Raw genomic sequence first — 23,657 nt, forward strand, 5'->3', positions numbered from 1 at the left:
CCATCCCATTGTGGGAACATCATCTAATGTGCCTATAAATTTTCGAAAGAGAAAAATCATTTTCTCTCCTGAGCTTCCTCAAAACGGTCTGAGTGTCCTTGAAGGGTGCTGTTAAAAAACAGTTCCTAATTTTTTGCAGGTTTTAAACATTACATTTGCACTGCGAGTAGAGGTCAGACGTAATGAGTACCGGTGCGAATAACCGTGAACAGTCTCCCACTGCGTGGTGAGCAGAGTTGGTTAGCATTGTACGCGAAAAAGTTCTATAAGTACTTTTTGAACTTTGGATCGCCCGATATGTTTCGAATATACGCTACGCTAGAAACGCAAATGAAAGCTGAATAACGCGAGTATTGCTACCAATCCGTCGACAGATTAACGAGGGAAACAATGTGTCGTCTGGTGGCTAGAGTCTTCGTTGTGTTAATAATTCAATTTTTTGGTTTTTGACTTAAGTGCCAGTACCTTATTTAGGACTGGTGGTATCCAACGGAGAAAAACGATCGAAAATGGTGAGTGAAGCTAAGCAATCATGAGCAAAAAAAAACCCCAGAGGCGAGATTCGAACTCGGAACCTTTGAGACTCCGGCCCAATGCACTAACCCTTATGATATCCCTGGGTATGATGACATCCCAGAAAGAACAAATGATTATTCCACAGGCGACGATGATCGTACCCTGCCTTCAAAGCGAGAATCACACACAACGGCGGCTGACCACCCTGACACATTTGATCTATTTAATTTCCCCGCTAGATCAAATAGATCAAATGTGTCAGGATGGTCAGCTACCGTTGTGTGTGATTCTCGCTTTGCAGGCAGGATACGATCATTGTCGCCAGTGGGATAATCATATCTTGAGCGTTTTTTCAAAACGTCATATCTGCAATGAGTTACTCTCTTTGTTTACTTTCTCTTTCGATTTTTACGGCGTCACTATAACACTTTTCACTTATTTTACAGTACAGATCGAAAGACGGTGGTTTTAACTAGCAGATTATGCAAAGAGTTGAGGGATAAATGTTAAAGTGACCGAATTATTAACAGAAGAGAAAGTAAACAAAGAGAGTAACTCATTGCAGATATGTCGTTTTGAAAAAACGCTCAAGATATGTTCTTTCTGGGATGTCATCATACCCAGGGATAGCATAAGGGTTAGTACATTGGGCTGGAGTCTCAAAGGTTGCGAGTTCGAATCTCGCCTCTGGGGGATTTTTTTTTACATGATTGCTTAGCTTCAGTCACCATTTTTGATCCTTTTTCCCCATTGTATACCACCAGTCCTTCGTTATGTGTTCAATTCCACCTTTGATTGGAAGCACTCAATGCATTTTCTGGGGAAAACATGAGAGTTCCTAAGTACATTATCTGGAAAATAATATCAGATTATCTTAGTTTGAGTTCTTTCCTATTGCTCCATACCGAGTAATGAGAGAGCGGACATTTAGATTAGAATGGTAATGAGAAGGCAATCACTTTAGGCATTAGAAGGTTATATTTATGAAAGATCGCGTAGCTTCAACGAACTTTGCAGTATTTCTTATCAAAAGCCGCACAGAAATGGCAAATTTCGTTGAACAATGGAAGTTTAGGAATCCCAGAGGTAACAACAAACCTTCGTATAAGGGAATGGGTGAGGGTCATGACTTATTTTGGGTAATATCGCTGGTCATGTACAAGTATTATATTTTAAATGCCCACCTCCGGTGTATTGGTGTCGTGGAGAGTCTCTGCGTTTATGGTGACAATTACCGCGACATTAAACATGTTGTCTGGTCGTGCGCAAATCTTTGTTAAACGAATCCCTTCGTCCTCGTTCCAGTCCGAGATGTGCTGGTTATCCTCGGTCTCCCATATATGTATCTCCTATACATAACATCCAAATTAATAGTTCTCCCTTCTCTTTTGGTTAATATACTAACAGCTACCTGAAAATCTGGTCCCCATACAGTTCCAAGCGGATCCAAGAGGACCAGTCGGCGATTCGAATCATGATGTCCTGAGAGTGACCTTCCGTTTGCCAGAAAAGCTTCAAGTTTAATTTTTTATATTCCCTGATATTGTTGTCCATCCTCTCTTCACTTTCCATGATACGGTCTCTGCTATTCTGATGTTGGAATCGGTTACTCTTGTGTGTCTTTTGACTTCCTTATAAAAAACCTATTAGTGTTGCTCCTTGTTTCAATTGTTAATCAAATAATAGTTCTTATTAAAAAATACAAATTGTGTATCTAGTCTTTAAAAATATTTCTTTCTGCATTTTTTTGTCTGAACAAAATCGCATTAATGTTTTTTATATTATTCTGAATTCCTTGTTTTAAGATGTAGAGCATAGCCAAAATATATTCCTCTTAGTATTTATATAAAAAATATTTTCAAATTTCAAACAAATTCTCATTATTATCCCATATTTCAAGAAATTTTAATTGTAAACTAGAAAATCTAAGGTTTAGGTTTGTTCCGTATGTTCGAGTGGGTAATTCCTCCCTTTTTCGGCTATTTTCTAGTGGGTAGTACTACCATACTACCCACATGATCCGCCGGCCCTGCCTTGAGATACCATTCGAATTCGTCGTCCAAAATTGAGCTATGATGATAAACCATTCAAAGCATAGCTAAAATCAAAATTTATAGGAGATAAACTTCAAACAGTATATGCTATGGATTACTCTTTCCTCTCTTAATACAATTTTCATCGAAAAATTCGTTAAATGCCTTATATTTTAAACCAATAGATAACCTCATTTGTTTATGATCGAGCTATAGATTTATACAACTCCCTTAAAGTTTCGCCCAAATCCATTTATCTAAAACTAGTACAAAATCGATATCCTCATAAATGAGAGAACGCTTATCAACTTTGGACTAACCCCACACTTCATCAGACCACGTATATAATGCATCCATCGATATGTGCTGATACGTCTCACTCTCGCTGTGGATTCTTCGATGTCGATTCCGTCGTAATTTTACCACCATCATTGTCAGTAGTAGGTATCATACTCCTCGGCAAGTCAAAGGGCTGCCTTGCATGGCTACGGCGTCACAACACACTCACTGCTGGCTGGCTGGCTGGTCTGGCCTTTTGCGGCTGGAGTGAAAAGATACCATCATGCATGTCATCTTCCCTCACGCCTCGCCGTTCGATGGACGCACATACAGCTACACATCGAGGAGGGCTTACTACGAAATCGTTTCACAGTTGGCTTCGTGTGGAATAATTCTTGGCCGTATAAATTTACATTGTGGGAACCGTGGGAATTTTCGCCAACTGCTTGCTCCCTGGCTGGTTGGCTGGCTGGCTAGCTGTGTAAATGTATGCATTGCCAAGCGAGTGCGAATGGTTGGTACATGAGGGAGGAACAGAAGTGTTTTTTTTTGGAATTCTGAAGGACTTGAGCGATAGAACCCCTTGCAATGCAATAGCCACAATTCGACGGGATCGCAGCAGTTATAGGGCGAAAGAAAAGGCAAGCGGGAACGAACATAGTTGTAGGTTCTTAAGCAGCCTTCTTTCCGTTTCGCTTCCTCTCCAGGCGTAGCAGAGTCAAGTTTTATGTATTTATGAATAAGTGATGCGAAACAGGGTTTTTAAAATTTAAATGCTTCGGAAGGAGTATGTAGTGACAAGCGGAAAACTGAGTAAAAGGTTTTAAAAATTCACCTTTCGTAAATAGGCAATTAAAAGGACATGGTCGTCTCTTTAAATGAAGAATATTTGTGACCTAGGTGTGGCAAATTATATATGTATGGGCGGTAATTGAATTTTGATATCAAGGTCAATCGAAGTTTAATAAGATGACGAAATATTTAGAAAAGGACTGCCTACGCATGCCATTTTATTTGATAAAATTGACATTGTATTACAAAAATCATTCAATCTCTTACGATTAGTAGCATCGTTAGCATCGTTGCAGATTATATAGAGGACAAGTTTCTATGCCCGATTTATTTTCTATTTTCGATTATCAGTTGAAATCGCATATTGATACCAGCCATGCATAAAATAGTTACAAAATATGTGATTAAAAATGATTACATCTGTTATTTGATATCAAAAGAATTTCAATAGCAAGTGTGACGTTAGTTGATTTTCTTGGTTTCTCGGAAAATTGCATACATTGTTCGTACACTCAATCAGAATTAAGCTGTACATTTTCATCGGGTTCGCCTGTGTGTAATCTGATGGAGTGCATAATAATAATGTAGCCCGCCAACAGCCGAACAGAATGTACAATGAGTAGCTAAATTGGAGTACGGTACAGGGCGTGGGAAAATATCAATCTCCTGCACTTGTGTGTACAGAGAGGATACTGTATACGTGCACTTTCCTTTATCTCTACACCATTCATCGTAGAGTCGTTGTCGATATCGGCCGACACCGATGGAATGCTTTGCATTTTTTATTATTACATACTTTCCGTCCATCGCTTCTCGAAAGAAGGTCGAAAATTACTCCAATTTTCATCGCCTGTGATTTGCATGGCAATGCATATTTTGCTGTTTACTTGCTGTTCGTTAAACTCAGCACGAAACCAAATTGAAAAATCACGATTGAACACTGATATCTAGAGGAACACTTTGGCAGATGTTAATAATAACAAAATCATTCTAATTAACCCTACAGACAGGATAAATAGAATTGAAAGTTCATTGCATTTTGAGGTAATTTTCATAAATCAGTTTTCTGTATAACAGCACTTATAATTCAAAGCGGGTAATCCTCTCGGTTAGCTACCGGTATGGGTAGGTTTGTCTTATCAACGATCTCATCTAACTCATTCGGAGATTCAATCGTTGCAAAATACCCGCCAAGTCCTCTTTTAAGAGGTCCTAGTTCATAAATTTGAGATTACGATATATGACGACATCGAGCGAGACGTTTATATTATCAAAGAAATGTCTTCATGATCAGATAACGACTGTTTAAGCTCGTTTGGCACGAGACAGTTTTCCACTTCATGCGTAATCCCGTTAGAGCAGAGAGTTACATCTAACACCTCTACTCTGCTAGATTGGGCAATTTCCTGCATTGAAGAACACGGGTTAGAATTCCATTAATTCAAGATACCTCCATTTAATATCTAAGCTATGATATCATCATTTGAAGTCAGACGAATATGTTATTGTGCGGCAAATATACCGAACGATAAACATATTTTCTACCTATGTAATCAATAGTCATATGGATAGTGATAGCAAAAATATCGCAAGTTGTAAGGTTAGAAATAATAAATGCGCCAATAGCACTATTCGCAAGTATGAGTACACGAGGCATTTTACGTTGATTTGAAATGCCATTTTGTTGAAAGTTACTAAGGCGGGGTTTAGTAACTTTCCAAAATATCAGATCTGCTTGGTCAAGCGTTCAGCCTTACACCGTTAGGTGATCATCTTTGGAGTGATGTGGGGGAATTGGAGGAATTGACTCACGACACAGACTTGAATGGTAAACTGACGATTTATTACCAGAACGTCCGAGGCCTACGCACAAAAATCGACGAAGTTTTCATTGCAATCTCTTCCTCCCATTACGATGTAATTGTTCTCACCGAGACTTGGTTAGATGATAGAATTCATTCTCGTCAGCTTTTTGGTGATTCATATGCTGTCTATAGAAACGATCGCAGTTTTGTGAACAGCCGTAAATCACGCGGAGGGGGCGTACTCATAGCCGTATCTACTGCATTGAATAGTTTCGTTGATCCAACACCTGTTGATGTTTCGCTTGAAAAGCTGTTCGTTAAACTTAAGTTACATGATCGTTTTGTCAGCATAGGTGTAATTTACTTACCACCAGATCGTAAGAGTGATCTAGTCAGTGCAAACAACCATGTGCGATCAATTGATGCTGTTTTTTCTTGCCTTGGAAGTAATGACTGCGCATTATTGTTTGGAGACTACAATCAGTCTGGCCTCATTTGGGACACACATGACAATGTCGCACCAGTAGTCAACGTACTTCGATCTTACATTTCTACCGCTTGCGCTGCGCTATTAAATGGATTCAGCTTCAACTGTCTCACACAACTTAATAGCGTGGAAAACCGTTATGGTCGTATCCTGGACTTTGTCTTATTGAATGAAACTGCACTTGCCGACTATCAGATTCGCGAACCTGCCGAATCAATCTCTGTGATTGATGCAAATCATCCACCAGTTGAAGTTACTATCAGTCTGCCGAAACCTGTTATTTTTGAGGATATCCCGAATGATCTTGGTTTTGACTTTCACCGAGCTGATTTCTTGGGACTTGCATCAGCACTCCTTCATACAGATTGGCATTCACTTGAGGATACGGAAGATATTGACTCCGCCGTTGAATATTTCACTGCCGTGATTAATGCTCTCATGACTGATTATGTTCCTTTGCGTAGGCCAGCTCGTAAGCCACCGTGGGGTAATGCACATCTACGATATCTTAAACGGCTCAGATCTAAGGCACTTCGATTGTATTGCCGTACACGCTGTCGTTTCGCCAAATATCATTTTGCGCAAGCGAGTAATAATTATCGATCTTATAACCTTCTCTTGTACAAACGCTACTCCATTCGAACACAAGCAAACCTGCGCAGTAATCCCCGACAGTTTTGGAAATTTGTGAACTCCAAGCGGAAGGAGAACGGCTTACCTACTGATATGTTTTTGAAGGAGCAGACTGCCAATCTGGCTTCGGAGAAGTGTGGCCTATTCGCTACTCACTTTAAAAGCGCATTCAATGAAACAATTTCATCTGCAGATCTAATAGCGCACGCTTGTAGAGACACTCCATTAAATATTTCTCCTTTGAGAAGTTTCACTGTTACAGATCGGCAGGTTATTGCAGCAATCAACAAGCTAAAATATTCAGTCGCTCCTGGTCTTGACGGCATACCTTCATGTGTTCTCAAGAAATGCGCGAATGTACTAATTTTACCGCTGACAACTCTATTCAACAGTTCCTTCAGGCAGTGTCGTTATCCTTCCAGCTGGAAAAGATCAATTATGTTTCCTGTATTCAAAAAAGGAGATCGGCGAAATGTTGAAAATTACAGAGGAATTACATCGTTGTGTGCCTGCTCCAAAGTTTTTGAGATCATAATGAACGATGTGCTTTCTGCATCCTGCCAAAGCTACATTTCCCCTGATCAACACGGATTCATCCCAAAAAGATCAACTTCCACGAATCTCGCTCAATTCGTGTCATTCTGCTTACGTAATATGGACGCTGGTGCTCAGGTTGACACTGTATACACCGACTTCAAATCAGCATTTGACAGAGTTGATCACGCAATACTTTTGAAACGGCTGAAGTTATTAGGAGGGTCTCTTGACCTGATCCGTTGGCTCCATTCATATCTGAGAGATCGAACACTTGTAGTAAAAATTGGATGTGTGTTCTCTTCCCCTTTTACGAACAACTCGGGTGTTCCCCAAGGAAGTAACTTGGGCCCACTCTTATTCACACTCTTTATCAATGATCTAGCCACGGTATTACCTCCGGGTTGTCGTATATTCTTCGCTGATGACGTTAAATTATACATGATCGTCAAGTGCATCAGGGATTGCTTAGCTTTACAACAGCTCTTGGACACTTTCAATGACTGGTGCTCCTTAAACTCGCTTACAATTAGTATTCACAAGTGCAGTGTAATATCGTATCATTGCAAGCACAAGCCAATTTCGTACGACTACTGTATTGGAGATCAACATCTTGAGCGTGTAGGACAAGTGTGTGACCTTGGAGTCACTTTGGATTCTGCACTCACTTTCCGACCTCACTTCGACTTTATCATTAACAAGGCAAACCGCCAGATGGGATTCATGTTTAAAATTTCGGATGAATTTAACGACCCTCTTTGTCTTCGCTCACTGTACTGCGCATTGGTACGGTCGATATTGGAATCTAACTCCATAATATGGTGTCCGTATCAAGCAACATGGATAGCAAGAATTGAAGCCATTCAAAGAAAATTCGTTCGTTATGCATTAAGACACCTTCCGTGGCAGGACCCTATTAATCTTCCGCAGTACGAAGACCGCTGTAGATTATTAGCTCTACACACGCTTGAAACGAGAAGGAGAGTAGCCCAAGCTGTTTTCGTCGCTAAGATTCTTCTAGGTGAGTTAGATACGCCGGAATTATTAGGTCAACTCCACATCTATGCACCAGAACGTGTACTCCGTCAACGAAACTTTTTGCTGTTGGAACATAGGAACTCTCTATATGGTGGTCATGACCCGATTCGTTTCATGTCTGCCATATTCAACGATGTGTTTGCGGATTTCGATTTCAACGTGTCATCCACCACTTTCAAGAACCGGCTGCTAAGGAGTCTCTGACTTCACAGTTATTTACCGACGACTTTTTAATCTGTAGTTTTATTTGCTGCTTTTCTTTTATATATGTTTTTTACTTTTTCTTTACTTTTTGTATTAGCCTGTTTTGTTACATTTTTTTTTCTTTTATTTTTATTGTTAAGTTATTATTGTTATTGTTAAGTTATGTATTGTGTATTCAATTGAAAAGATATGGGGTTTTTATGCCAATTTGAGAAGAGTTAATGTTTCACTCAAATAGGCTTTTCCCCATCCATACATTCATTAAGACCAACCAGGTCAGATGATAAATAAAATAAAAAATAAAAAATAAAATAGAAATGTGGTCCCTAGGGACAATTAACTAAGGGGCCCCTAATCATTGAACAGGTGTAAGCAAATGTAAAGCATGATGGTCCTCCATGCCACTTAAAGACATTTTCAAATTTGAGCGAAATAAACCAATAATTAAGTTTGCATGGGAAACAATATACGAAGAAAATAACATATTTGGAGACTCCATCACCAGGTGCCATTATCCACGCAAGATGATCTAAGCTGATGCTAAAAGTTATTGGAGAGAAATTCCGTCATGCACAGGATTTAGAAATAAACTAAAAATCCCTGACACTCTAAGGTAGAGTTACTAGCAATGAAAAGGATAAAGCGTCATTTCACAGTGAAGATAAGTGTTTTTCAATTCAAGATTTCCAAAACGAAATAAATTGTATTTGCAATTCAAAAGATAACAGGACGTTTGTAGACTAGAAATAAAACATATTGCGTGTCGTTTCTCTTAGCACCAGTTGCATAATATAGCAGTAACTTGCCAGATTAACATGTGGTAATCTGATCTTCATAGTTGCATGACGTTGTTGGATAATGAAGAGAGCATTGGATAAGAAGGAATGATGAACTTGAGCGTTTTTCTTATTTCGTTAGACATATTTTGTTGATCAAAGTTACCCCAAAAGCAACGAATGAAAATTTCCAGCAAAGTAATTTTATTGTTATAGTAAAGCAAAATAAAATACCCTACTATTTGAACATTTTCAATCTATGAGTACCAATACTTGTTTTAAAAATACATACAGTTACGGGGAGTGGGCGTAGCGTATTGGTAAATCGATTGCCTTGTACGCAGCGCACCTGGGTTCGGGTCCCGACCCCGCACATAGGGTTAGAAATTTTTCCTAAGAGATTTTTCTAACCCGAAGAGGCGAATGACCTTAAGGTTAAAACCTCTATAATTGAAATAAAAAAAAAAAAAAAAAAAAAAAAACATACAGTTACATATACTTCAAGTGAAGATAGTTGTTCGAAAAACTTTTGGAAAAGTGATCAATGTTCCCCCGTTTTACGGTACAATACGGAGAAAGAAATATTTGTGAGCTGTACACGGCTGATGGATGAATCAGATTGTAGTAGAGGTTATTATTTTTATTTCTGATGGTTAGAAAGTAGCATACACAGCGAAAGACCGGATTTTAATACACCCGACCGAAGCCAGTTCGTGATTGATTGCTGTTAATTTCATGCACCAAGCCGCAAATCTTGAACAGAAAGCATTGTGATTTTGATCGGTTCTTGTTGGACTACATTTCAGTATCCGGAGAGAAGACGATTATTAGAATTCAACCGGCTCCATGGACTGACAGTATTGACTGTAATAATGCGGGACCATCCATGAATTACGTAACGCTTTTAGGGGGGGAGGGGGCTAGAACAATTTGTGATATATTGTTACACATGGGGTAGTGTGAGTAAAAACGTTACGTAATATGTTTTTGGTAAAGAAAGTTTTTTTAAGGAATTTGTTACGTAATAGGTGGTATAGAGAATTGTGTTCTATGGAGACGGGAGGTGGCAGTCAATTTTGGACAATTTTTGCGCTACGTAATTTATGGATTTCCCCTTAGTTTCTATAGCTACGTGCTAGTGACGAGGGCCAATTGGAACAAAAATCTCACACCCAGAGAACGTTTTCTTTGTAATACAAATTCGCAATTATCAGCGCTATCAAACCATCAACCAAGAATTAATTTTGAAAATCTTTTCCTTCGCCTTAAATTTTTAGGGTATTTTTAAATTCGGCGGAAATTAGCATACACACACGGGAAAAAACGATTTTAAATCATCAGACTATAGCTCATTCCTGATTGGTTCCCTCTAATTTCAAGCGCCGTAAATCTTGAACAGTTGTTCGAAGTTCCACCTTTTTGAAGCTGGAAGTAAACTGATTTCTTTCGATAGTCAGCCCATTCAGCTCGAACGTAAGCTGAACCGAACAAAATCGGGATCAGTCATCCATGTGTTACACTCGTGCTGGTTACATCTGGATGCGGTAAGAGAGAAAAGGTGAATGGAAATCCAAAATCCCACTCATTTCGTGCCGATGTGCAATTTCCTGTCGGTCGAATTCACCGTCTGCTGAGAAAGGCCTACTACGCCGAGCGTGTCAGTGCCGGAGCATGTAACTCCTCGACTAGCTCAATGGGTGTTGGGAGGGAAATATGTTTCATGTTGTGGGTATTAATCAACATCTTCACATATACTCACCAGGTAACTCATTCGACAACGGGAACAGGGTGAATCGGGTCCATCGACTGACGTTTACGTCCGAGGAGAAGGAATGCCAATTCACAGATCCTAAAACATGACTAATGATCGAACTTTCAATGAAACCATCCAAGGATGAGGCCTACAACTCTCTTTCGAGTACGGTTAGCGAAAGCAAGAGACATTTGTGCATAAGGGTTAAAATGGGCTCACTTGGGCTCAATCTAAAGCGTCACAGCGCAAATTTCATAAAACAGAGGCGAGATTTGGAAGGCTGGACGATGGTGACTGAATTCTGGAGGTTGGACACAAAGGCTGCGATGGACAGTGGGTATTGTTGACGGTGCAAATGGGCGAACGCGGATCGACTCTGCGATCTTATTCTAATCAGTCAATGAGAGCCGTTTTCCTAGGCCGTAGCGGGTTGTTCCGAGCTATATGGTTCTGTTATGGATAATTTCGTGGCTTCGCTTTCTCTTTGTAAAGCTTGCTGTATAGTGCAAATGGTGTCCAGTTACGCTTCAAAATGGCCAACGGAACGTTTTCCAGTTCAAGACAAAAATGGTCCGCTGGGGACCTCTTTTTGTCGGGTACTTTTACACAAATCGCCCTAGACTATTGTGATCTGCGATGGAACGTTAACCACTCAACAATTTTTTCTTCTGCATCGGATCTAACTAACTGTCTCGTACTTCGAATTGCTTACTTTAGAGCCAAAAAGGAAACACACATTTTAACAGGCGGTGGTCAGCTATTTTCGTCCGCGTCCCTTATCACCTATTTTTATAAAGTGATTCATCAGCAGTGCTATCTTTGAAAATGAACCACCTTGGTTATGCAACTAATTTTTCAGGTTTTTTTTAAATGCAAATAATTAAGCAATCTTCATTTCGTTATATTCTGAATTGCACATATTTTGTCGTATGTAATTTTAAATGTACTTTCATTTGATGGCATTGTAAGGGAACACGTATCCGCCGGTTGATGCTAATCGAGCTGACATTTCTTTAGACTGAGCAAACTAAGTTATTTGTTTGTTTAGTGTTTATTTGACCAACTAGGTAACGAATCCACTGGGTCTTTAATGCGTGTGGGAAATACGCATGGTCTTGTCTGAGTGTATGACTTTTGAATTATGTATGAGGGTGGAGAATTGACAATTCGCAAGATCAATTCAAATCCAATTACCAATTTGCTGCAATCATTTCAACATAAAATTTTTTTTTATGGTCATATATAATGGTTAACTTTTAGTCCATTAACTAATCAGTTAATTATACTGAGCTGAGAATAAGTACGTAGTATTTGGAAACGGGGGGTGTTTGATTCGTGCATCATTAATATCGTTTAGGAACGCAGCATTTACTCGAACGAGGTGGAAAATTTCAAGTTACGGGATCACAATATGCTTAAGGACGATTTATAAATTCTGCCACGCTATTAGGAGGAAGAGATATGACTAATTGTGACATAAATGGGAGGGAAGCACGTGATGTGCTTTGACGCAATCGGCCGTTTTACGCACGATTGCGCCATGTATATAGGAAATTCCATGGAACATGAATACTTTTGCAAGTAGCGGCATTAATGTGCTACTACAAAATGAAGCAAAAACTAAAATCATTTGATTCGTATTAGACCAAGGATAAAAATAACGTGGTAATATGACAGAGACTTAGTTATTGTTGGGTAATCTTTGCGTGACATAATTTGTGAATGTTCCACAACACCACTTTTAAACTCATTGTTTGCGGTCCATTTTACATTGTCAACAACACTCCCGACAGCCGGTTGTTCGGAGTTCAAGTTGTTTTCGATGAAACAATTTCGATAGACGATTACCCAGAGTTTAAACGCCTAGAACATTTACGTATCCTTCAGTCAATAAACTATTCAAACATCTTATGCACGAAAGTATATTCTCAGTCGCATCGCTTGCTTGAAGCGAATCCTGACTAACAACCCACCCACTATCCAATCCGTGGTACTTATGGGAGTGTCACTGAGTCGGGGCCTTCCGTTAAGTAAGTACCACATCAACACTTCCTTTCTCATCCCAAGTTACGGTAAAGATGGCCGTGGCCCGCAATGGTGGCTCTCAGGCGAAATTCTCGCTTGGACTGGATCAATTGTTATTCCCAAACAATGCTCCTCAAGTAGTCTGGCTGGAAATGAGAGTCATCAGTCTGCAATCTACGAAGTATACCGTGCTTACGCAACGCAACGCAACGCAAAAAGGAAACACACATTTTAACACTTAATACAAACTGCACATTTTTTTCTGACTACAGAATAGAATACACCGGCGCGCACTTCCACTTCATTGGATGGTTGTGAACGGAAAAACTAGATCCCTCTATGGCCAAGCTATTTTTGCCCTTGCATGATCGAGATCGGGCCTGATCTCGTATTCTATACGAACTTTGACAGATCTCTTTGTGAAATTGGTAACCCTTCCGCAGGCTGCAACGTTCGTGGTTGATTTGTTGCGCGATACACTCTGCTCTAACCGTTGCGACCGGTTCCTTAACGTGTATATGTGAGTGATCCTGCGTAAGTAACCCCTCCGTCCCAGACGAAACGTCAGACTTGGCGGGATATCACTCACGCAGCTTGACAACATAATACCCTAATGGCGATTTCGCTTGAACCTGAAACTGAGTCAGGTTCTAACCCCAACCGCTGTCAGTTCATACATTTTGACAGCAGTTGGGGTTAGGAACTGACTCAGTTTCGCCTCAAACGAAAACCACATAAGAGAAGAAACGACAACAGGCTTCTTGCTCTTCTTAATTTTCTCGACTTGGCTCTGCCGTAAATCTAAAGACAACAAGCGTTCATCGTTGCTAGATTCCCTTTGAATTCTTTTTACAATTGCCGAAAATAATTGTACCTAAAAGATCGCACCTCTACCAAGAATTTACAATGCTAGCTGCATTTAAAAATTAAATTAAATTTTTATTCGTGTTTCTCTTAACAATACACGTAACTATATCGTCATTCAGGTCTTTTATTCAATTTGCACAAAATGTTGATGTGTATGAAAAGTAGACAGAATAGATTCAGCAGCACTGTTTTCCATCCCGATTGTAAATATAATGAACGCTCATGACTGGCAAAGAGTTGTGTACAAGACACGATCACGATGACATTAAAAATGCGACCATTTTTGTGAGCCAGACAAAAATGGTCGCATTTTTAGTGTCGCAAGACACGACCACGATGACATTAAAAATGCGACCCTTTTTGTGAGCCAGCCATATTATTCGTGATACATCCTGTAATGCCATCGACTTATTTAGGACTGCACAGAAAAGGTAACAAATTGTTTTGATTATTTCCCAACAAATAGCGCAAAAATATGTTTGTTCCGTACAGCACCGCGCAAATAATTGACGTTGGAAAACAAATCGGCAATTTCAGTTGTTAAACACTTAGAAACGATCGAAGCATTTTTCCGTCAATGTAACTTTTCTAATTCAAATTTTTGTAGGTATTTTCTTGCTTCCGTCCAATTTGTCAGTTTATTGGTTTTATCGTACATTTTTCGGATATTATTATAGAAAATAACTAACCCGGTAAGAGGGAAGTTATTTTCCAAAGCTCGAAATGGAAATTTCAATTGTAATTCTTCTGAGAACGATTTTATGGTCCTAATAAGGACCGTTTGTTGTGAATATTATATCGCCGTTTCCTTGCAAAACAATGCGACTTCTGTACACGTCTAGTGATGGAGGCAATTTTGAGAGCGCCTTTGCGGTTCTTTAAATTTTTTCGAAAATATTTTTATACCTGTTTCAAACCCTTAAGGTAATTTTAAAAGTTTGGAATGAAAAATCCTTTCCTTATAGAAAATATTCCGTAATTAATAAATTTGCATTGAATGATGTAATTTTTTATCAAACTTTATATGAACGTATCAACTAGACTACTAATTACTATTAAAGTACTCATATATCATCTTATTCCTTATGAAGCAGAGAAATGATTTTACATAAATCGGAACATTGGAATAGTTATTACTAAAATTTGCACGACATTGAACGCAATAACTAATGTTGGGGAGACTTAACCAATTGGCAATAAGCTGATGAAAGATGAAAAATTCCTGATATTTACTACGTTTTGGTATCTACTTTTAATGTTAATCCCGCCACAAAAACACCCAACCTTAAACATAAGTCTATATATTTGAGTATTAGTAAACAAAGTTTAGCAGTAATATGACTGATTTCGTGACGAGTGAACATGTAATGTAACAGTACAGTTAATTCTTAAAAAGCAATGCATTAAATATCGAAATTTATTAAATGTAACCCCTCTACATTTTTTACTGCAACCTAAGGGTCTCGACAATATGAAAAAAATGATGTTTTATGTCACTATTTTTTGTTATAATTTTTCAAAATTCTCTTGGTCAAGTCTCCTCAGGCATTGGGCAAGTCTCCCCGCAGTGGGGAAACATGACAAAAAAACGATCATAGAAAAACTATTATAGTTTCTGAAAAATTAAATTAACAATTCTACCAAAAATCACGAACCCGCACAATAACTTTGCACATTGTATCTCAATGACTTTTGAGCGATTGAAGGCTGTTTTAGAGATTTCTACAGGTTTAGCTGAAAACCTGATCAAGTCTCCCCATGTTCCCCTATAGTACAATTTGGACTCAAAATCGGAAAATGGTATATGTAGTCCCATCCCGAATAGAAATTAACAATAGTATTTACCGTATAATCAAAAATAGAACAATAGAAATTCTGGTTTTTAACTGTTTCCACATTCTCTAACATAGAGTTTTCCCAGTATATTTACAATAAAACTTCATGTAACGATTAATTTCAACATCTAACAAACATGATATTAAAGTAAATTAACATTATTATTATTTTTGAAGTATAGCATAGCAGGCTTTACTGTAAATTAATGTAAAAAAATTTCACTGTAACTTATGGTTTTGTTACTGTACATTTTTATTAGGGGAGTCATGCCTAATACGTCCCGGTCAAACCATTTGGAAAGCAATTCGAAATCCTGTATGGATTCCAACTCAATTGCAATAACCGATTCCGAAACCGATTGAGTAGGAATCGGTTGTTATTGGAGCTGGTATCCACACTGAATCCATTGAGGATTCCGAACTGGGTCCGCAATAGGATAGATTGTCCTATATTGTGATGCAGTAAACATTTTTCTGCTCTAGCTCTTATTCGTCGGGTCAGCATATTGTCAAAACAGTCCGTATATACGTTCCGTTAAAAACTACGGCAACATCGCCTGGGAACCGACACAGGTGTTCATTCTCGATTCATGCCGATTTCGTTGTTTCCCACACCAACACAAACGCCCGGTTATTACTTTTTTACGACTTTTACAGATTGTACACCAAACACCGTTGCTTCGCTGGTGTTGATGAGCTAGCTATGCTGCGGCTAATGCTTGCTGGCCAGGCCACTGCTACATATGATGAGAGAACTGAGCGAACGAGAGAGTATGTCCATGTTTATTGTGTGCTGTTGCCAGCAGCATAGAACTGGAAGCAGCTAGCGTAAATGCTTGGCTCGTTTCATACGTTATCGTGAATGCAGTGAGTGTAGTCGCGCGTACGGACTCTCACAGAACTGTTAATTTTACTCAATGAAAAATTGTACCAAACAGGAAAACTTCGGTGGTTAATTGTTTTTACGTGGTACTTTCTGCATTGGGAAATCGAAGTGAATTGAAATTATTTGGGACAGTGCTTGGCATGTAGTGAGCATTACGTTTTAAATTGAAATATTCGGATGTTCTGCAAATAAATGGTAACAGCCGGGAGCAACATAAACTGCTCTCACCGTCCGGTGGTTGATTGCGTTCCAAGCGAAAAGTTCTCCATACGCAAGCCAAAAGTGAGGTTATGTTTTAATATTTTTTTTTGTTTATTTTTTTTATTACTGACATTTTGAACGAACGCCGCTGCGCATTGTGACAGTTTGCTGGTACGTATTGTTTTATAGATGTGTGAGGGAGAATGTGAATTTGGCGAAGTTGGTCTAGGAAGTGGTTCCAGATGTTTTGTGTAGGTTCGCGGTTGTAAATTTATACATTTTAAAGCATAAACAATATCGACCCCTAACAGCAGAAAACTACATTAAACTTTTGCACATTATCTTCCGTTTTATTGTTTGTGGCACTTCGAACTGGATTCTAAACGCACTGCGCACTTACTATTCTTCTATTAAATCTTTGATAGGTCTGTCTATGAAAGTACCATCTCTATCACTTGAAATACATGTGTTTTGACAGCTAGTAGTTTTCAGTAGCATTTTGATCACTCGCGCTTTGAAAGTGCGGAGTCCAGGTTCGCAAGAAGCGTACAATACTCAACGAAATAATAAAGAGTACAACAGATCTTAACAGTATTGAAAACATTATAAAAGAAGAAACTGTTATGCTTTGTTAATTATCAATGTATGTATTTTTGTACCGTTTTTTAATAATTATTTTATTGAAAAACGGTTTTTATTGAAAAAAATTATTGTTTTTCTAATAAAAAAATGTTTTCAGACCAATAAGTAATAAACAATAAATGATTGGATTCAATAAGACATATTTTTGGTTTGTATATGCTTCATTTTTCTGCGTGAACATTTCGTATGAAATCTTCCTCCAGATAACAGTAGACTTTGAGACCACGTTAATTATTCGAGCTTAGTACTATATAGTTTTTAATGTTATTACTATCGTACTGCTAAAATTGCTTGAGAACCTAGTTTGTTTGAACCGAAATTTGTATTGTCGAACTACATAAAATTCTTATAGATAATCTGGCGCCACTTCTCGACGTACACACCGAGGAGAATGAATATTCGTCTTCATTCAACACTGTTTTCCTTTTCCAGGTTGAGGCTGACAAACAACATCTACAGTAGCATCGATTTTCATTGAGTGCTCCCTGACTGCGCAACAATCCTGCCAGGTAAAAGGACTATCACCTGCGTGCGTAGAAAGTGTTGAAACTCTGACTGGCTGTAGAATAGATATTAAATAGGAACTTGGACCGCGATCGTGATTTTCATGTAAACTCGTTCAGTGAATGAATAAAACTAACACCATTCTCTGCTCAAACTCCACGAAAGTATTGAAGATGGTGTTCACGGTAGCAAAACAATCAGGAAGAATTTCGGCTAGATTCAAAACGGCATGATCCGGATTACTTCGAGTATAGTATAGGTAGTGAGTGGAAAGTGAAGAAACAAGATGAATGAATGAGCGAAAAGATGTCAAAAGTGCTAATGTCTGCCTCTGTTGATGGAGCGGCTGCTCAAGTGATTCCGACGAAATAATATTGCTCATTGCTGGAAAGATTTTAGTTTATTCCCACGGGTTGCCAGTATAGTAAGTGAAACGAAGCCAAACACGTCGCAAAGTTGGAGCTAATACGAAGTACTGCGGCCTTGGACTCCCCGTCAGGATTAGAAATTAGTTCAGTAACACACACATACACCATGCCACACCAGTACGGCATTCCGGGCTATGGCCAAACGCCACCGAGTCCACCTACGCACCATGGAGGGGCACTCATTCCAAGACACGGTGGCGGGGCCGTCATTCCGGTATCGGCCAATTCGAACGCCGGTAGCTTGGGACCATCCGGGGCTCCCATCTTCCGGGGAACCATCGAAGAGCGACGGTTAACACGGGAAGCAATGGAAAAGTATCTGCGGGATCGCAACAACATGGTTATTGTGATACTGCATGCAAAGGTAATTATTTATTCATCTTTCAATCATCATCATCATCAACAGCCGTACGGTTAGACTCCCAGTGTCGTGATGGGGTGAAATGTGTTTTCCTGTTGCTCTCTGTGCTATCGCCAGGTATTCTCCGGTGCTATCGATTTGCGCATTTTACATAAACTTCCGTGTGGTGCGGGGTCGGCCGGGAGGGCTTTCTCGGGCACGATTTGATTTTAATGATATTGTTGCTGAGATGATTCAGGTATTTCACGCTGTACTATCGGTTTACTAATGTGTAATTACTAATTTATACCTGCTATTCTGCAATCAACTTTGATTTTTAGACGCTCTATTTCTACAGTTTTGGTTATGAAGAACTCATCATCGAATATTAAATGGTAATTTTTTTTATCAATTCAACATGCCTTCATTTCAATTTGTGCATAACGCAGTGCACCGCTACATTGTTATCTAAAATCGAATTTAATGCAATTTGGTTTGAATTTGCATATCGCAGAATTCAGAAAAAAAGAAATATTATTTGCATGTTTATTCATTCTATTTAGAATTGGGGGGCAGTTGTTTAACCATAAATGTTATGTGACATCTGATGCTGAGAGCGCGCTAATTACCTGACAATCCTCTTTTCATATTATTGTCTGCTCTTCAGATGCAAACAAACAATATTCGGTAACGAATATCACATCACGTCAATTAATGGTGCAGTTAGTACATGTCGCATAAATTGAAATATGATGTCAAAGAGGATTGTAATAAATTCTTCCAATGACGTATGATACTTATGTAATTTTTGCACCATAGTTAAAGGACATCCGACCAGTCCGAAGGTATTATTTTTCCGCCCAGATCATGCAATGAATTGCTTCGTACAGTCGGTCTTCTAAAAGCTAAAAATGAAAGTTACATTTGACGTAAACAACATTGCGACGTATAACTCTGACTGATAATAGAATTTTACATGTTTTGAAATGTAAAATAGAAAATGAATTGCAGAAGATGCCAATTTTTACATGTTGTGAATTGTGCTGCCTCTTTATTTTCATCTTACGAGCCCTAAATATTTTTATATGTGCAGGATACCGCACTTTCAGTCTAATAAGCCTCTTATTACAACATTTAAAACTAGCTGTAACTTTTTCTCACTAGAAATAAATTAAATTTTGCACAGTTACTCTTTGAAGTGCATTGTTAATACATCTTGTGAATAGCGAGTTGTATTATGTATTCGCTCACATGGAAAATCACATGATACATGAGTCTTACAGGAGTTTTAGACTGATAAAAATGAGTGTTCGTCACATGATCGATTCATATAGACAAACAAAAAATAATTGGATGCATTTTGTTCTCAAGGGCTTAACATCACTGAACATCCTAGAACTACATACGTCCAATAGATTTGCCCTAAATGTAGACAAATCAGGAAGAAAGTAAAGTAAATAGCAGGATTAGAAAATGGATACCAATGGAGAAAAAGGTAACGGAAACGATTCTAAAGTCCAGCGATAATGTCGGCTATTGATCCGGACTAGCTGAAATTGCACAGAGAATCAATAGATGGTAATGCATGGGAGTGAGAAATCATTCTTCAATGTACAATTCCTGGTAATCCCAAATTAACTGCTCAATACAGGCACTGAACAGGCCCGAACATAGTTCGCGGCACAGTTTGTCTTCACATCTCGCCCTGAGCAGAAGCAAAAAATCGTCCCGCGCAAGTGAAACAGTCAATTCTACCTAAAAATCAATCGGTGCCTATCACACAAGCAGTCCATATAACAATAGCCTATACCTACTGTGCGATTTAGTGATGAGTGACGGTGCCCAGCAAAAAGCAACCCAGCTGCGGTTGAACTGTGTTGCTGTTGATTTTTCGAAATGCCCCGTAAGACCAGCCATTCGGGAAGTGGAACAGTTATTAAAAGTGCAGATGAAACTCAATCTGGCTGAAGTGAAATCCCTACAAATGCATCATATCAAACATTGCGTGCTGATTTCGTTCAACAACATTAACCAAGCTGAGTCATTCGCCTCGCGAAACAACATGCAGCACACCGCCGAATGCGGCAATGTTAAATATAGCATTCCCGTATACATCGAGAACGGCGCTGTAGAAGTTCGTGTCCATGATTTGGCTACGCGTACCCCTGACGGCGCGATTAAAAAATGCTTGCAAAAATACGGAGAAGTAGACTCCGTTACACATGAGACTTGGAGGAATTTTTTCCCGGGCATCCCTAACGGTGTTCGTGTGGTGAGAATGCGTGTGACCAAGCCAATTCCCTCATACATAACCGTCACAGCGTTAGGAAGTGACGATGTTCTCATTCATCAAACATCACTAGTCACGTACCCAGGGCAAATTCCTACGTGCCAGTTCTGCACGAAGAAGCTGCACCTCGGAAAACCTTGCGTAGAAACTGTTAAGGAAAACTCAAATCCAACTGAAATCAGCACACAACCATCTTACGCTAAACCACTAACAGCTGCAAAACCAACATCTATGGATCAAGCACCAACAACCAGCAACAACAACAACGAAACGAATGCCGATAACGAACATACTAAAACGACCCTTAAGAGTAAAACACAAACTGGAACATCCGACTGCGAGCAGCAGGAAAGTAGTACGGATGAGGACATGGACGTGAACGATACCGCGAAAGACAAACGAAATGAACCTCAACTTGCAGTGGACAACACTGGCAATATTTCGCCCCCTAGAAAAAGGATCTCAACACGCAGCAGAAAGCTGCGCCTGAACGAGACCAAAAATTTAACGTAGCTGTTTTTTTTATTTATTGTAAAAAAAAACAAACAATCGGCCTCGTCGAGCTACCGCATTTGGGCCTAAATAAATTAATTAATTATAAAAAAAAATAGTTCGCGGCAGGGAAAAGAAGGAATGTTAGTCCGACACATGCTATTACTAGATGCCGTGTATACAACTTACTCACCAAGTGTCACTGGAGGAGGATTAAATTTTTACGCGATTAAAATTGTTCTCGAATTCACGCGTAATTCAAGATTTTAGGAGTCTCTGAATGTAGGGCCATCATGGCACTTATTGGGTGCCTAAATGCGATTTAGGAATAACGTAACAACGAATGGCGAAATACTACTATCAATTCAAATGTTATTTTTGCAAAAGATAACCTAGCAAATGAAAAAGCACCAAAAATTAGGAGTAATTAAGAATAGTAAACAAACCGAGGCTACAACTGAAAAACTGTCGACTGTATTCGCGACGAGAATATAATAGGGAGGAATTTCAGTGTTTTGAGCGACCTAAAATATGCATTAATTGTACCGAAAATGTTATCGGGGCTATTCGGACCTACTTAAGCAAATGGCTTTTTCAGGTGGGTCAATTTTATGGCAATGGAATTATGTTTACCTATGAAATCTTTATTGGAGAAACTCGAATAGCCCCGTACACTCATTTCGCACAGAAGTGGTGAGCATCTTGAAAATATCTGTATTTTCACCCAGACAGAACTTATTCAATAAAATTGGAGCCTCAAGCTTTCCAAAACACTTCATTTTTATTTGTTGATTTAATCACGATTTTGCCACTATGTTTTTTGTTTCCAGGGTGTTTTAATTACCCCCACGATCTCAAAAGCCCCATACTTGGCCGTATCCGATATAACTATGGTTCGGTCAGATAAATTGGGGCGACTGTCAGTGACCTAGAACAGACTAACAGGACTGCTTGATGCGAGTATTTTACGAAACAGTATTTCTATGTGCCCGCACGGACAGTTGAAATTGATGGAGATCTGCTGAAGTATAGATGGGTTTGGAACTTTCAAAAACACCATGCTTTGGTCAGTGAAAATTCTGGATTGGATGTAATTGCGTTCAGCAAAAATCGCTTAGGTTAAAAAATTACTTGATATCCATCCTACTATCAGTTCGCCGCGGTTCATGAACTACCGTCGTTGTAAACAATGGCTATATGGTAAAGTAACCAGATGTACGTTTCCTGAATATTTGAACAGCTTTTGCAGACATGAGATGCTTTTTGCGAAGACTCGTGAGCTGGCTCGTAGCAGTAGTTGACATAGGCACCGTGAGAATTAGGATAAATTGGCTCCATTTTCTCGATTCCCACATTTTCCGCAGATTAGATACCCCGACTCAAAACTCTCTATGATTATTTTGTACAAAATAAACGTATAATATGGGTATCTTGGAACAAAAATTAGAATAGTGGAAAATGTGGAAAATTTTCCAGGACATATGGTCATGCGGGACAAGTTTTTCGAATTCGGGACTGTCCCGCCTAATTCGGGACGTCTTGTCACTTTACTGTACAACTACCGGAGAGGATGGTTCTTGCAGTAAGGATACTGATCATTTTCTCAGTACTGTGGGGAGAATCCGGATGATCACTCGGCATGCACAAATTGTGGTATGATACAAATTGCACACACAAAAACTGAAGCGTTCCCTTAACCTTCAAAAAAGGGAGCTAAAACTTCAAGAAACATCGCTCCTAAGACCCAATGAAATCAAAAACTTTTTTTGTCGTTTTATTAGTGTAAGAATCCCTAAAACGCTCGATCATTTGAGCGACCGAAAATAAAAGTCGCAGACAGAAAATGCTTCGTAAAACCCGTTTCAAATATAAAAAGCGGATATAAACTTCAAGCATAAAAATCGGACTGGGACTTGCTTTGTAAGAGTCGAATAAAAAAAACTTCAGACCGGAAAGAAATATATCCGATTCTTACAAAGTAGCTTTTTTTAGCCGACTTTTGATCTTGAACATCAAGATATACGGATTCGCCTGCGAGCGATTTATTCATGTTTAACCGGTTTTTATACTGGAGGTTCATTCTTGCCGAGTTATACGGGTGAACATTTTTTAAGCGATTCTTATGCTGAAGGATCTCTGTCTGATTTTTACGCTTGATGTTTATTTTCGAATTTTTTATTCTAATATATTTGAAACGGGATATACGAAGCATGTCTATACTTGCGATCTTTATTTTCGGCGACTCATTTATATTTCTATTACAAGTTCATTGAAACTAGAGAACTGTAATTAGCCGG

The 23,657-nt window shown here is 39.0% G+C and overlaps 1 protein-coding gene across 2 annotated transcripts in view; it reads left to right on the forward strand.

Annotated features, from left to right (window-relative positions):
• Positions 1–16,440: 16,440 nt before the first annotated feature.
• LOC131684294 (suppressor of hairless protein) overlaps positions 16,441–23,657 on the forward strand; it is a 43,633-nt gene continuing 36,416 nt past the window's right edge. Inside the window, exons 1-2 of one of the 2 annotated variants that reach the window (XM_058967022.1) lie at positions 16,441–16,835; positions 17,739–18,602. In XM_058967022.1, coding sequence (XP_058823005.1) covers positions 18,345–18,602 — 258 coding nt within the window. In that variant the 5' untranslated portion in view covers positions 16,441–16,835; positions 17,739–18,344. The remainder of the gene's footprint in view (positions 16,836–17,738; positions 18,603–23,657) is intronic. The other variant, XM_058967024.1, reaches the window with a different exon arrangement.

Source organism: Topomyia yanbarensis, chromosome 2 (genome assembly GCF_030247195.1).
Source record: "Topomyia yanbarensis strain Yona2022 chromosome 2, ASM3024719v1, whole genome shotgun sequence".
Taxonomy (NCBI): domain Eukaryota; kingdom Metazoa; phylum Arthropoda; class Insecta; order Diptera; family Culicidae; genus Topomyia; species Topomyia yanbarensis.